This window comes from Triplophysa rosa, linkage group LG21 (genome assembly GCF_024868665.1).
Source record: "Triplophysa rosa linkage group LG21, Trosa_1v2, whole genome shotgun sequence".
NCBI lineage: Eukaryota > Metazoa > Chordata > Actinopteri > Cypriniformes > Nemacheilidae > Triplophysa > Triplophysa rosa.
Window position 1 is genome coordinate 15,066,471 of NC_079910.1, and position 16,170 is coordinate 15,082,640.

The 16,170-nt window shown below is 40.7% G+C and overlaps 1 protein-coding gene across 4 annotated transcripts in view; it reads right to left on the reverse strand.

Moving 5' to 3' along the window:
• plxnb1a (plexin b1a) overlaps positions 1-16,170 on the reverse strand; it is an 81,832-nt gene that overhangs the window by 8,468 nt on the left and 57,194 nt on the right. For 2 of the 4 annotated variants that reach the window (XM_057363108.1, XM_057363109.1), the window contains 14 exons: positions 15,473-15,629; positions 13,979-14,087; positions 12,477-12,585; positions 9,572-10,255; positions 9,218-9,352; positions 5,642-5,764; positions 5,371-5,464; positions 5,067-5,233; positions 2,554-2,705; positions 2,196-2,301; positions 1,772-1,908; positions 1,352-1,528; positions 837-1,050; positions 493-735 (listed from right to left, as the gene is read on the reverse strand). In XM_057363108.1, coding sequence (XP_057219091.1) covers positions 493-735; positions 837-1,050; positions 1,352-1,528; positions 1,772-1,908; positions 2,196-2,301; positions 2,554-2,705; positions 5,067-5,233; positions 5,371-5,464; positions 5,642-5,764; positions 9,218-9,352; positions 9,572-10,255; positions 12,477-12,585; positions 13,979-14,087; positions 15,473-15,629 — 2,607 coding nt within the window. The remainder of the gene's footprint in view (positions 1-492; positions 736-836; positions 1,051-1,351; positions 1,529-1,771; positions 1,909-2,195; positions 2,302-2,553; positions 2,706-5,066; positions 5,234-5,370; positions 5,465-5,641; positions 5,765-9,217; positions 9,353-9,571; positions 10,256-12,476; positions 12,586-13,978; positions 14,088-15,472; positions 15,630-16,170) is intronic. The other 2 variants (XM_057363110.1, XM_057363111.1) reach the window with 2 other exon arrangements.

Consider the following 16,170-nt stretch of genomic DNA (forward strand, 5'->3'; position numbering starts at 1 on the left):
TCTCTGTGTTCATCAGAACAAAGACATTCATATACAGATTCGGAAACAACTCGAAGGTGAGTGCATGATGACAGAATTTTCATTTTTGGGTGAAGTATCTCTTTAAAGGGACAGTTCAACCTAAAATGAAAATTGTTTCAGCATTTACTCACCCTCAGGTTGTTCCAAACTTGTATAAACTTCTTTGTTCTGCTCAACACAAAGATGAACACAAAGGAAGATATTTGGAAGAATGTTAGCAACCAAACAGATCTCATCCCCTATTGACTCCCATAGTACTTATTTTCCCTACTATGGCATAAATGGGGGATGAGATCTGTTTGGTTCCTGACATTCTTCCAAATATCTTCCTTTGTGTTCATCAGAACAAAGACATTTGGAAGGTTTGGAACAACCTGAAGATCAGTAAATGATGACAGAATTTTCGTTTTTGGGTGAACTTTCCCTTTAATACACAAATGAATAGAGATAAAAAAAGAAGTGAACACTGACCTCCACTGAAATGATGCTGCCGGGTTTGTGTCTGAAGGGTTTGCTGGTGTCATGTTGATTGAGGTTGTGAAGAACAGGGTTAGGCTCATAACTGAACGGCCCGCCGTTGACCGCCTCGAATTCAAAATGGAGGTTATCCAAGAGGAAATGGATGCTAACAGCGGCACGCAGGGCCTCGGGCCCCACCTCCGGAGTGGGACACAGGATTAGGGTAGAACTGTTCACCGTGCAACGCTCTTCAACCTGATCAACCACAGAACATGAAGACAGTTCAGAAGAATAATCATTTGCATATATTAGGCAGTTGTGTTTAATGTTATTAAAAAGCACAAGCACAGACTCACTTGTGTGAACTCTACCTGTTTGACGACACAGAGACTATCTTCACGGCAGTCTGGTTCCGGGACGATACGTCGTTTCCTTTTAAGAGGAGCGTATCGGGTGCTTCTCCTCTTCTTTTTATGAGACATGGGCTCTAGGGGGGTCAGGGTCACGCGGATACGAGGCTCCTGTACCACATCCAGATGCTGGCCGGACACTCGAATGATACGACCGCCGCTAGTAAACACACAGACGATACATATTGGAATTCAATTATTATTTCATCTGCATGCTGCTAAACACAAAAGAAGATATTTTAAAGAATGTTAGACAACACTGGACTCCATTGACTTTCATTGTATGAACACAAAACCACCGAGACATTTCTCAAAATATCTTCTTTTGCGTTTAGCAAAAAAAGTCATACAGGTGTTGAATGACATGAGGGTGAACAAATGATGCAAGAATTGTCATTTTTGGGTGAACTATCCCTTTAAAAAGCCTAATGCTGTAAAGTTCTAAATATTATGCTCCCTACCTGAGGAAGCTTTTAGCAGGAACAGCATTGGTCACATTGGGGTCCGGTGTGTAACGATACAGGACTTCCTGTAGATGGCGCTGTGCTTTACCAAACCGCACTGTGACGGCACTTTCTCGGGTCCTGTTATTCCCTCCCGTCACACATTCAACATGATCATTGTGCTGCTCAGAGGAACTACACACAAACAGACTATATTACAACTCAATCATACATTACAATGTATTCTGTGTAACCACAAGTACATGACATCATTACATTTGTATGGGTTTAAAATCCGACTCATTGTTTGCACTGATAAAGAGACATATTTAACGGCAGACGGACAACACATAACAGGGGCGGTTGAGATGATATCATAATAAAATTAAGCCACGACTTCTGTCCGTCTGGAACGCAGTAGAGGACACAGTAACTCACATGTGACACGGGACTCCTCCAATCAGGACGCTGATCTCGCTGGGATGGCCCGTTTGAAGGTTTCGTCCCGTGATGGTGAGTGATGTGCCACCCGACATTGGGCCTTTGAGAGGAGACACGCCCAATAACACCGGGTCCTTGATTTTAGAAACACAGAACACGTACAAACATGAAACAAAACAAGGGCTTATACACAGAGCTTCTGAAACGCCAAAGACATTTTTCTATTCGGTCTTATTCAATAACTAACTATTTTTCGGCAAAAATGTGGAATTCCCCTTGAACCACATTTATTCTGCATTATGAAAAGACACGCTTTTCCTTTAAATACAGAAGCCAAAGCTCCTCGACTTTGTAAATATTAACCCCATTCCTCGCATTACATTCATTCTTGTTTGATCCCTTTTTCGGGATTACTGGTTACCTGGTAACTGAAGCGCTGGGCAGACTGCCCGATTCCTCCTCCTTTAACCTCCACCGAGACGTGGCCGCTTCTCTCCCCTCCACTCGCCGTGGTCTCACAGATAATACTAACACACACAAACACAGAGAGAGAGAGAGAGAGAGAGAGAGAGAGAGAGAGAGAGAGAGAGAGAGAGAGAGAGCTCTCATTAATCTGTGCAGCGGGTCAATCACAACATGTAACTGAATTGCCTGAAGCCAATAATACAATATCATTAGCAAATGTTATAAACCGCAAACCCTGTTTCATAATGAGGGCTATGTTCATACCAATACTGCTCTGATAATACTGTATAATACCATAATGAGGCTTCGTATACCTTGAGGAGACCTCGTATCTGTCGGGTATGACTGTGCACGGGACCCCTGCTACAGTCACAGAGTGCTGGATGTCCTCCGCTCTCTGACCCAGATTTGATCCAGAGACTGTGACCACTGTGCCGCCCTCCACCGGACCCGAAAGAGGCTTAATCTGAAATGATAACACAATACAAGGCAATTTGAGATTGATTATTTGGGAATGTTAAAAATATATTGTCAAGATGTGGAAACACAAGTTTTCATGTAATCAGCATTTATAGATGTATTGTGGTCACTCCAGGCCAGCGTCTGTTGAATTTCAACAAAACCAAACCTCAGGAGTGACAAAGTCATCCAACAGCAATGTGAAAGACTGACAGCATGACAAGACGCATGAAAACTGTGATAAAAATGTAGGTTATCATATAAAAAATAATTTTAGAATTTTTTCCTAAACACATGTACAAATATGACTGTTGTATGCTTAAAAGTGAATATGAACTTTTCTTTGCAGTATTTGAGGTCTGAAAAAATACAGAGCATCTTTTCTGTTATTGTGACCTGTTTCTCCAGTTTCCATTTTCTGCAAATAAATGCAAAAACAAACAATATTTTTATTTGAAATTTGTCACAGAATAAAACTAAAATGATCGTTTTACCTAAACACATACCTAGAAACATACCTTTTCCACAGCTGTATTTGACTGTAAATGAAGGATAAACGGAAACCTGTTTTAAAACTGATACTATAGTGATGCTTGTTGCCTTAGCAACAACTATTACTTTTCCTTGTACTCTCACTATAACCCTGAGTATTAGACTTCAGTGTCAAAAGCTGTCAGTGACATGCTGTTGCTTTTTCAAGTAATGTTGGAGAACTATAAAGGAGTATGAAGAAAAATATCTCCTAGTCAGATTCTAAGTTGATTGAGCCTGTGGCTCAATTGGTAAAGCATTACGTAAAGGTCACAGGTTTGATGAACAAATGTATACCGCTTTGAATAAAAGCCCCTGCCAAATGCAAAAACGTAAAATGTAAATGTAATGCCTAGGGGTGGGAATCTGAACCAATAAGCAGACAGAAAGCAATGACCCAGAACACTGTAGCAACGGCATAGCAATGCCCTGGTGACTTCTGCAGGGTCAAGTACTCGTATCCTCCTCAAAAAATGTATACAATTAATTATATCTACAGTTGTCGATTTGCTTATTTCAGAATCAGAATATATCAGAATAGTTTGCACAAGGCCACTGAGAACTGGTAATTTCCGAAAAGCACGCAAAACTATCACACGAACCTGAGTTTAACAGAGAAAAGTGAATACACTCAAGGCAAGACTAAATTAAAAAAGTAAAATTGAAGTATGTTGGATCACACGCATAGTAATGTCTATTATGGAGAGAGAAGAGAAGTGGTTATAAAAAAGCATCCACATAGAACAGGAACAGCCATTGACATCATTAAAGTAATCCAAACCAATTTAAACCTAATAAATGTCTTCTGCATCACAGCGATGTCTGTGAGATAAAAAATATATTTTAAGGTTATTTTGCAAAACTGAAATTGAAACACAAAGCAAACAAAACTGTAAATTGTAAACAAACAAATGAAACAAAGAAACAAAAGTTCTAGACTTAAATTTGGCAGCACCTCTCAAACTTCAAATCTCATTGGTTTCTGTGTGTTATGACCCATTGTCATACGCGTGTTGTCACCCCTTTCAATGAAAAATGCCTTAAAGTGTAAATATTTTGTTATTTTTAAGGTCCTACTTTGGTTTAAGGAGTGTCCAACAACAAGTTTACATACATACACGGTGTAAAACACTTTCATTTTCTAATAATATGCAGTTATTATTACCTTACTTCTTGACTGACTCTCAAATGATTTGTTCGGCGATTCATCGGTCTAATCCCCTCCTTTCTGTCAGCCTACTCTGATTGGTCAGATGGTCTAGTCTGCTGTGATTGGTCGCAAATGGTACGTAGGCGGGCATTACACCGAGTGACGCAAATCTGACCCGGAACTGAAATTAGAACGACAGACGACTCGTTCGCGTGATTCAGAGTCGACTCCTTTTTTCTCAAGGCAATAACTTTGTTATTCAGTCACTTTCGGCTTTACAACTTGGCAGATTGCTTACATTCACACACGGCAACACTACACACTGCATGAAATGTCATTTTAAGGACATTGCAATAGTTACTCTTTAAAGATCAGGTTGTTCTTCGCACAAAACTATCACACACCTCCAAAAGACTGCAGTCAGTTTTTTGCTTAAGATTGACTTTATATAAATCACCAAAAACAATGCGAACATTCTCTTAACTAGCTTCTTTAGCATATTTTGAGAGAAAAAGTCAGGCCTGGAATGACATAAGGTTGAGTAAAAACCTACATTTTTGTGTAAACTGTTCCCTTTATAAACCAAAAAGGCCAGATTTTACTTTAACACATTACACAGACCATCTAGATGGCACAGACAACAGCACAAAACCAACAAGTCAAAGAGGAATGCAGATAAATCCACACCGTGTGTATGTAAGGAGCAGGACAGGTGTGCTGGACGTGGTCTGAACAGGAGCTCTTGTAGACGCAGCTGGAGCGAGAGCCCTCACACCACACGCACCCGTACTGCGGATCGGCCGTGTGACATCGACTGCAGTCCGATCGACCCACTGAGCAGTTATAAAGCCGTACTGCCAAAAACAAACAACAGAAGTGCGTCATTTTATTGTCTGTACACGCTATGTGAAGGCTTTAACTTAATACGAGACTGAAAAAAACCAGGCCACTGTGTAAAACCGGCCAAGAGAGTCATAAACGTGTAACGTACTGTTCAGATCTTCTGGGTAGTCGATCTGATAAGAGTCTCTCCTCCTAACTGAGATGGTGGACCTGTATTCATCCACTTCAGTGGAGTAGGAGTACTGTCAAACCAAAAAACAATGATTTTACTAGGTTCATTGACTGACCTGCATGATGACAGAATTTTCATTTTTGGGTGACGTATCCCTTTAAGCTGTATATCTCACATAGTCTACTATACACAACTTCATTAAATAGATGCCATGTAAAACAAACGCTTTCCGGTCGTGCTGACAGACCTTGTGTAGCTGGCAGGTGATGAAGAAAAGGGATGGTTGAGTGTCATCGACTTCCACGAAAGCGTCCACCACCACTGACTGGCCCTCAATCACCAACACACATTGGTAATCCAGATCTTTGTCCTTAAAGAACACGCACACACACACTTTATTTGCATTCTTGTTATTATTACCTTAAATGGCATAAATGTGTGAGCCTGTGTGTGAAATCCAGGCTAAAGTCATATAATAAGTATGAGATTAGGAGAAGTCACCAGTAGTCGTAGCCATAAATGTCAAAAATTGATAATGTGTGTTTGGGTTTTTCTCACGAAACCACGGAAACATCATGGCTGTAAAGATTTTGGTTATAAAACATATAATTCAGTAACACAAGAAATGATCATAATAAGCACAATTGTTTTCTACCAGCATGATTTAAACAGGAATTAATTATTTTATTGCTTTTTCTGATGAAATTCTCATTACTGTAACGCGTCCCGCTGTGTCTCGGTGCATTTTATAAGTAAAAAACAATTAATTGTTCAACTAGATGTTCTGAAATGACAAAAACTGACCAAAAAATAATTGACAGAATATTCATGTATAATAATAATGAATAATTAGTGGAAAAAAGAAGTGTCCATGACTGATGCTCTCATCCTCCGTAACACTTTTAAAAGACACAAAGATATTTACAATCAGTTTGATTTTAAGTGAAGAAACACATCTACTAGTACCTTTCAAATGGCTTCCAAGTTGACTGAATCAGAACCAGAAAGAGCTTTATTGCCAAGTGTGCTTGGACACACAAGGAATTTGTCTTAGTGACAGAAGTTTCCAGTGCACATACAGGTTAAAAATGTGCTGATTACTGATTACTTTATTTTTCTAGTTAAAAGCTTAAAATTCTCTTTACCAATACAGGTAAGTTCCCCTTCAGTCGGTCTCTCGACGTTGCGTTGAGAGACAGACTGGGATTTGATCTTGAGAACCTATCATCTCCGAGAGGAATTTTAAAACGCCAATTGGCTTGGCGAATGGCACACGCACGCCAGTCCCCGCCCCATGCATACGGGTATAAAAGGGAGGTGGTGGCGGCCATTCCCTCATCTTTTGTTCTTCGGAACCTGCATGATGGTACATGTCAAGCGATTCTTCTCTCCGAGAATTCTCCTTCCAGACTGATGGATTCACGACGTGACGCAGCGGATTTCTCCCTCTCGGTAGTGGACTTCCCCTGGGCGTCTCGGCAGCGAGCCGCAGATATTTCTAAGAGCAAATTTCCTCTCACAGACTGCGCTGTCTTCGGGCATGTGTTCTTGTGTATGAAAGACTCATTCCGGAGTCCGACTGTATTGCATGTTGGGGTTCCAGCATGCAGTGGCAGGACTCGTCGATTAAGGTGTTGCGGTCACGGTTGGCTACGTTCTCTGGAATGTAGCCGCAAACCCGTCTGCTTCCCGAGCGGCGATTGCCGCTTCGGCGAGGTCGACTGTTTCGATGAGCGGCAGGGGTGATTGGGGATTCCCATGGATGTCACTCCGCCAGTTTCGGCTTGCGGACCATCCGTGCCCCGGCACGCTCACCTGGCTTGTCCCCGATGGGCGGTGGTGTACCGTCCCATAGCGGGCAGACTCGACAACGGGATGGGGACGAACTTTCTGTCATAACGTCGGACAGCTACCTCCTGGCATCGGATGCGGAGACGCCTTGGAGCTCCTGCCTCCGGGCGGTAAAGCCTAAGATGAGGCGACGAAGAGATGACGGTCGTGCTTGCCTGGGCAGCTGCGAACGTCGGGTTGTAGTGGCCCCGCCCTCCCCGGAACGCTTGTGGCTGACCTGGAGGTGCATGAGGAGCTCACAAAGATGTGGAATATGCCGTTTGCGGCGCGTTCCCGTCTGAAGGGCTCAGGAGCTGTTACTTCCCTAGACAGTGGGGCAGCTAAGGGATATGTCGACGTCCCCCAGGTGGAATGTGCAGTCGCAGTGCACCGCAGACACTGCCACTTGGAGGGGTCGACCAAGGTTCCCTTTCCAGGGCATGTAAGCTCTTTGACACTCGTGTCGAAGACTTACGATGCTGTGGGTAAAACTGCTTCCGCCCTCCACGCTATGGCGGTCTGTCAGGTCTATAATGCTATGGCGACCTATTGGGTCATAAGTCAAAGCGTTAGGATCTGGTTGATGGGAAGGCCGACCCGGCTGCGCACCTCCATCGGCCTTGCACCTCGTGCGGCGAAGGTCATGGCGGGTGCTCTGTCAGTAAAAGTTTTGAAATTAATGTGTTTAAACATGTATACCTTTCATTTAATAAAAAAAGTAAATTTGTTGATACAAGTGTTTTGATACAAGATTTTCTGAACCAAGATTTCGTGAGAATCAATCATTTACTGCTGTAAATTTTAGATTATATGATAGATTTTGGAATACAGCACTCACATTTTATTTTCGAACATGACAAACAATAAATGTAAATGTTTTATCAAAACCACATTTTATTATTCCGCACAGAAAAATGTTGAAAGTTGGCTTCCTAATAGGACTGTATGATATAGAAAAAATCTGTGATGATTTGCTAAATACTGCAATATACAAAATGCGATACGATAAAGCTTTAAGTTTGTATAATCAATTTAAATGATATTAAAATATAGAGAAAAAAAAACGTTTAGAATTCATTGAAAACAAGTTTTATTCCCATATCTGTGAACTGCCATGTCTTTAGGTCTTTGCACATACAGTCCAAAATTTTCGTATGCATTTTTTCGTATTTGGCGCTCATTTGTACGGTGTCTCTGAATTGTCAAAACGCCTCTCAAAATGCTTGCTACCGATGCGAAAAACGCAAATCGAACCCAGTCCGAATTTTTTTATGACGGACGAAAATATCGGAGGCAGTGTGTAAATGTGATTGACACAACGTGAGGTCGTATTTATCTTTTAACGCGCGGAAATTTCGGACGCAAATTTCGGACTCAATGTGCAATGGCTTTTACTGTTGCAGTAAATTCAAACAGATTCATTCAAAAATTTTCAGTAATCATTTTTGTAACTTGTAACTTAAAAAAATGACTAGCATAACAAACCCTAAACATTATATTTGTTGACGCAGGTCACGTGTTGACTGTTAAACCAATAGGATTAAACAGATGTCATATTGTAAAAAATTTTGTAGCTCTACAATAAATATAGTATTTTATCACAATCTGCCACGATGCCACGGTTACGCATCAATAAATATTTTCACATTTTCTTCAACTAATAACAAACATTGATCTAATCGACCCTCGAGAGACTCAGCCTCAGACGGCTTGTGTACAGCACACTTTAATGACATTAGCTGGTTAAAATCACCAATTTCAAATCTGATTGGCTGGCTGCGTCGGTGTTGAATGTTTTTGTCAGTCTGCTTTGAAACCAAGTTGTGTTAACATGTTACAAAGCTGTGTCCCAATGAGCACTTTAAGAAAGAATTGTTTGCCAATTAGTCACTTCCTGTCTAAGTGGGCGGTTCTTAAAACAAAAGCACCAAAGTCAAAGCTCTGGCTTTGTGAGACTACTCAAGCCCCAACAGGCCCTTGGATGCCACATTACCTGGTAGAGGTGCAGGTTACGGCCGGCTAAAGTGATCTTCCTCTCGACGTTGACAGGAAGGAGGGAACTGCCCTGGACGCTCTCCACACACGGACAGGCGTGAGAACCTACGCTAACTGGTAAACGCTCTTCTCCCTGATCACACACAGATAGACTTCATTTAAGACATATCACGACAGCACCCTGAACTTTACGCATGCAAAGCTGAACGACACAGCACAACACAACACAAGTATGTTAGACGAGTAAAAGCAACAAGCACGAAAATACAAACAGGGGAAAATAAACAAGAGCTAAATTTAATGATTCAAGGAAAGGTCCCACACAGCGCAATACCTGAGGAACCACACTCACCAGAAGAATAAGATCGGCCGAGTCGGACTGGTAGTCTATGTCCGGAGCAAGGGGGAAATCGGATGAATCAAGGCCTGCCTCACCGTCACCAGAGGGGGCGCTAGCAGACGACACCGAGACGCCCGTGTCTATGAGTGCATCTATATCCAGCTCCGCCTGCGAGAGCGTCACCATCTCAGAAGACGAAGAGGGCACCACTTCACCCATCGGCCCCATCGTAACAACTTCCCCGGCTCTCAACGTAGGCAGCGTGATTTCGGCAGCCTCCTCGTGGAATGAATCAACCGTAAACCCTTCTTGTGATCGAGGGGTCGGAGTCGACGTCAGCAGACCTACCTGCACTCTCTCCTCGACCTCAGAGACGTTTTGCGAGGGGGTCGGTGCGTCTGTGGTCGTATCGGGCGACTCTGTGGTGGTAGCGGATTGGTTCGAAGAGGCAGTTGTTGCGTGGTTGTAGGTCGTGGGTGGGTTGTCGAGCGGAGTTGTGGTTTCCAGAGGTGTGGTGGGGGCAACGGTCGGCTCCGGAGTAGTGGGAGCGGTCACGGAAGGAGTAGTCGTGACAACGGCTTCGGTTGTTATGGCATCCTCGGTGGTGGGTAGGGTTGTCGTAGAGGGTGTCGAGGTGGTAAACGTGTTTGTGTCAACGTCTTTAATAGTTTGCGGCGCAGATGTGGGGAGTGTAAACTTGTGTTTGTATGGACAGAGGAGGGGGGAGAAAATGAAGGGATAAATGAAATAAATAGCAACTGAAATACACAAATGCAAACTTAAATAAACAACAATGCTGATGCAAATAAAAAAAAAATGCAAGCAAGCGTTGTGAACCAAACATTTTTAAAGCGATAAGGAAACACAAAAATACAACCATGGGTTCCAAAAATGTGAAAATCTGCTATTTAAATTCTGATACTCATTGTATATATAACTATGTATCGTTATGACTGTTTTTATATATATTTAAAATATATATACATGCTTAAATATTTTTTGGCTATAATTTTTAACTTTTAAATATTTAAATGTTTTACTTGTATCAATAATTAATAATGATATAATAATTATCTTAATATTTTTATTAGGTTTCTTCAACGATTAATCGCGATAAATTGCATCCAGAATAAAAGTTTGTGTTTACATAATATACACTCACCTAATGGATTATTAGGAACACCTGTTCAATTTCTCATTAATGCAATTATCTAATCAACCAATCACATGGCAGTTGCTTCAATGCATTTAGGGGTGTGGTCCTGGTCAAGACAATCTCCTGAACTCCAAACTGAATGTCAGAATGGGAAAGAAAGGTGATTTAAGCAATTTTGAGCGTGGCATGGTTGTTGGTGCCAGACGGGCCGGTCTGAGTATTTCACAATCTGCTCAGTTACTGGGATTTTCACGCACAACCATTTCTAGGGTTTACAAAGAATGGTGTGAAAAGGGAAAAACATCCAGTATGCGGCAGTCCTGTGGGCGAAAATGCCTTGTTGATGCTAGAGGTCAGAGGAGAATGGGCCGACTGATTCAAGCTGATAGAAGAGCAACTTTGACTGAAATAACCACTCGTTACAACCGAGGTATGCAGCAAAGCATTTGTGAAGCCACAACACGCACAACCTTGAGGCAGATGGGCTACAACAGCAGAAGACCCCACCGGGTACCACTCATCTCCACTACAAATAGGAAAAAGAGGCTACAATTTGCACGAGCTCACCAAAATTGGACAGTTGAAGACTGGAAAAATGTTGCCTGGTCTGATGAGTCTCGATTTCTGTTGAGACATTCAAATGGTAGAGTCAGAATTTGGCGTAAACAGAATGAGAACATGGATCCATCATGCCTTGTTACCACTGTGCAGGCTGGTGGTGGTGGTGTAATGGTGTGGGGGATGTTTTCTTGGCACACTTTAGGCCCCTTAGTGCCAATTGGGCATCGTTTAAATGCCACGGCCTACCTGAGCATTGTTTCTGACCATGTCCATCCCTTTATGACCACCATGTACCCATCCTCTAATGGCTACTTCCAGCAGGATAATGCACCATGTCACAAAGCTCGAATCATTTCAAATTGGTTTCTTGAACATGACAATGAGTTCACTGTACTAGAATGGCCCCCACAGTCACCAGATCTCAACCCGATAGAACATCTTTGGGATGTGGTGGAACGGGAGCTTCGTGCCCTGGATGTGCATCCCACAAATCTCCATCAACTGCAAGATGCTATCCTATCAATATGGGCCAACATTTCTAAAGAATGCTTTCAGCACCTTGTTGAATCAATGCCACGTAGAATTAAGGCAGTTCTGAAGGCGAAAGGGGGTCAAACACCGTATTAGTATGGTGTTCCTAATAATCCTTTAGGTGAGTGTATGTTTGTGCACTGTGCATATTTAATTTTTATTTATAAACATATACACTTACACATAAATGTATATATTTGGGAAATATTTGCATGTATATATTTAAGTTTATATATACTTTAAATTATATAATTTATTATTTTAGTTTTAATTTTAATTATATTTATTATTTTTCTTAAATATATACACATATGTGTATGTGTTAATAAATATGCACAGTACACAGACATATATTTAGTAAACGCAAATTTTTATTCTGGATGCGATTATTCGTTAACCAGCCCTAATTTTTATTGGTTAGTTTTATTTATTAACAATAAATTATTACATTTACATATTACATTTATTAAAAACAACTATTTTTTAAACTTAAATTTTGCACTAAAATGCTTAGAATAGTGATTGAATTCAGAATAAAATCTTATGTGTTAAAAAATGCAAAATACAGTAAAATACTGTCAAATGTTCTCAGACTTTTGGACCCCAATACACTGCACATCAAACACACAGATTCGCCATCTTATTTTATTTTTAAAAATTCAGTCTTACATATTGGTTGTAGATGATCAGGCCACGGTCACATATGGATCTGTGAGTGCAGATGTGCAGATGGATGCACCAGTTACACTGCCAGCGGCTGCTTACACAACCACTACACCTAAAAACACAAGACCAACAGTTTAGACCTCTGATCCTCAAAAGCACCGACTGCATAAATGAGATCCATCTACACCCATTTAAGCTGAAAACACAGAGTGAAGACAGAGAAGCTGCCCTGCATCCAAAATAGCTGAGCTATAGAATTACACACGACTCCCCTAAACTGATCAAACGACAGAGAGCTGAGTTCACAGCTTTCCCACATCGCAAATCAAAACAGCGTGAGGGAGAGCCGCTCTCGGTCTGCAGGGGTGTGTGGGTAAGGGAGGATGGTCGGGCCAGAGGATATGACAGGATCGCAGAGCGGTGGAATGCGGGAAACAGCTGTTAAATCATCAGCCGCATGTTACTGAGGTCTGAGACAGCTGACCTGCCCCTCTCACGCCTCCGGGACATTCTCAAACCCATGAGAGCTTCTTACTGATGCATGCTTTTTAATAGTGCTGCTTAACTTCCTTAAGATATTTCTCACTGGCATCAGGAATCAGGATGAAACATCAAGTGCATAAATCAACAAAATGGTGTTATGTATAACATGTGAGCATATGAGTCATTTGATTTCATAATAACTATAAATACCATGCTATGTAATATATTTAATACTTTAAAACCCTGTTGACACCACAGATGTCACACCTGTTTTAATACACTTGTGAGTTAGCCACACCCACTTTCATTGGACAATTCAACTAGTTCACAAGTTCTTAACAAAGTGAACATATTATAATTTGTTCACAGACTTCTGTTTCTATATCTTCTATTTCTATTTCTATTACTTCTATTTCTTTTCTACTTTTTCTTTCCTAAAAAAAGGTACTTAGTTTCATATATATAGGCTTACTGAGACCAGTTTTATTGCACTTATGCATTGCTGTCCTTGTATTGTTCTAATTGCTTCTGTTGTTCACCTCATTTGTGAGTCGCTTTGGATAAAAGCGTCTGCTAAATGACTTAATGTAACATGTAAATAATATAATATAGCATCTATTAAAAGGATAGTTCCTGCAAAAATGTCAATTCTTTCATTATTTATTCATCCTTGTGTTATTCCAAACCTGTATGATTTTCTTTTTTTCTGCAGAACACAAAAGAAGATATTTTGAAGAATGTCGGTCACCAAACAACATTGACTTCCATTGTATGGACACAAAACCACCGAGACATTTCTCATAATATCTTCTATTGCTCTCCACAGAAGAAAGTCACATACAGGATTTGAATGACATGATTGTGAATAAAAGACCAAATTTGTATTTTTAGGTGACATATCCCTTTAAGTATGACAAGGCTGTTTAACTTTGGCAGATTCAGTAAATATATTCAATGTATTACCATTATCTTAGTTCTTGACTTGCGTTAAATTAAAACACAGAGACGTTTGAGTGACTTACGGCAGACTGCCAGAGAGCTGCTGGACCACGGAACAATCATAGAAGGTGAAGTCTGAGACGGCTACAGTGACTCTCCGGAAGCGCAGGGACAGTCTGACACGCACACAATCTGTCAGAGAAAACAGATACTGGACATGAGGAGTCTGGATGCACAAACACCTGCCACTGGAACTTTATCAACGTCACGCAAAACACACACAGTGAATTGAACACGCCTCGCTGAACTTATTTCAGCATTTACACCAGCGGCGCTTGAAGTGGGCCGGTACTATTCTATTTTAATCTTTAGCGCATCTTCACCTTTTCTTGCATACCTGCACTTCTCTCACGTTGCCGGTACTTTGTCACTCCGAGTCAAAGCGTCGTTGTATGGGTGATTCGCAAGAGCCACAGCGTTAGCCGTAACGCTTTTTTGGCTAAAGATTGCAGGCTTTCCATGTTTTTGGGGCGGAGCTAGCCAATTTCAACAGATTGACCAATCAAACAGGGTTTACTGAATTTCAGCCAATTATATTACAGAGGCCAAGCAGCAGTTCAGCCAATAAAACTAAAGAAGACAGAACGTTCAGCCAATCACATTTAAGGCAGTCTGCAAGCGGGCGCTAATGACTGTGAGAAGGCAAACATAACAAAGCCAAAGGTTTTACAATAAAAATGATAATGGTAAGATTTCAGAGATGCAAACTACTTATCTTTTGTGAATTCTACTGTTTTAAATGAAAACAATGTAATATGTGTTCGACTTGACATGCCTAAAAACATAACATATAAGTTTATAGCATATAAGGCATAAAATATGTATGGATTTAATTAACAGAAGAATTCAATAGACTGAATAACTATTGTCACAAGTAATAAAATTACAAATTGTTTGGTCAAATTTGTATTTAACATGATTAAATCAGTTGTTTGGCAAATGGTTTCTTAAGTAAATAATTATGTTGTACCAGCAATGTCCAAATACTGGTTTTCCTTCTAGAAATTTCAAATGTGGTAATAATTTGCATATGGCAACGTGCACAAGAGAATACCGGAACCTTTTTTTTGCCACTTCAAGCACTGATTTACAGTATGTAATATCATCAACATTTTTGAGGAGTATTTTCATGGAAGAGTAAAGCCAAGAGAGGAAGTAACTGAAAGCGGAAGACGGCCATTACAGAACGAGGGTAGCATGATGTCAGCAGGTCACTCTTGACACTGCAATCCGTAACTTTTTTTGTTAAAAAAACAAATCAGTTATTGACATAAATGATTTATAGGTTGAGATGTTGGGTCGGATTTCATGAGAAATGTCCGTTTAACAATTTCACTTCAACCCACGTAAAGAAAAGTACAGTAATCTGCAATTTTATGTTTTGGACAAAGATGGCGATATAACGGAGTTTCCACACATGTCCATGTGACATTTAAACATCCCAATCGGTTTCATTTTTTATTCGCTTCACATGAAACCCCCCGAATGACCAAACGCTGTTTGCAGGCTTGTCTTACCATCACCCTGTGGTACAGGTGGGAGTCTGTGGGCCTCAGGTGTGGCACAGGTAACTGTGGTCCCCTGGAGAGAAGCAGCTGTTTCAGCGTCTTCAAAAAAACAGGAGTACATGTCCCCCTCTGACAGGCTCGGCAAACCTGGAACATCCACAGCAATCTAAAACGGACACAAACAAAAAAAAGGTTAGCAATGGCTAAACATATTAAGAATATTTGCTTAAATTTAAAGGAATGTTTCAGATGAAACAATTTAAACTCCGTGGGCAAGGCATTAAACCAGAACACACATTACATGCTGTTTTGAAAAGTATAGCCACAGGACCTAAATGTGTTAATGTGAGAACGACGTGTTAATATGCGAACTAATCTGCTTCCTGTATCAATTATCTGCAAATGACTGTTTACACTAAGAAAGCTCCACCCACAGGAATGACATCAGTAATGCTTAATTATAGGTTCATCTGTGTAGAACAATAGCCATACTGCTGAAAGGACGATATAGACTGCTGGGAAAAAATGATGTGATAATCAGCATTTGTCACATAAAATCATGTTATCTCATATTAAATCAATAGGATTTCTCTGTCTATTTCAACACGCATTAAAGGAACAGTTCACTTAAAAGTGAAACTTCTTTCATAATTGATTCACCCTCATGTCATTTCAAACCTGTATAAATGTCTTTCTTCTGCAAAACA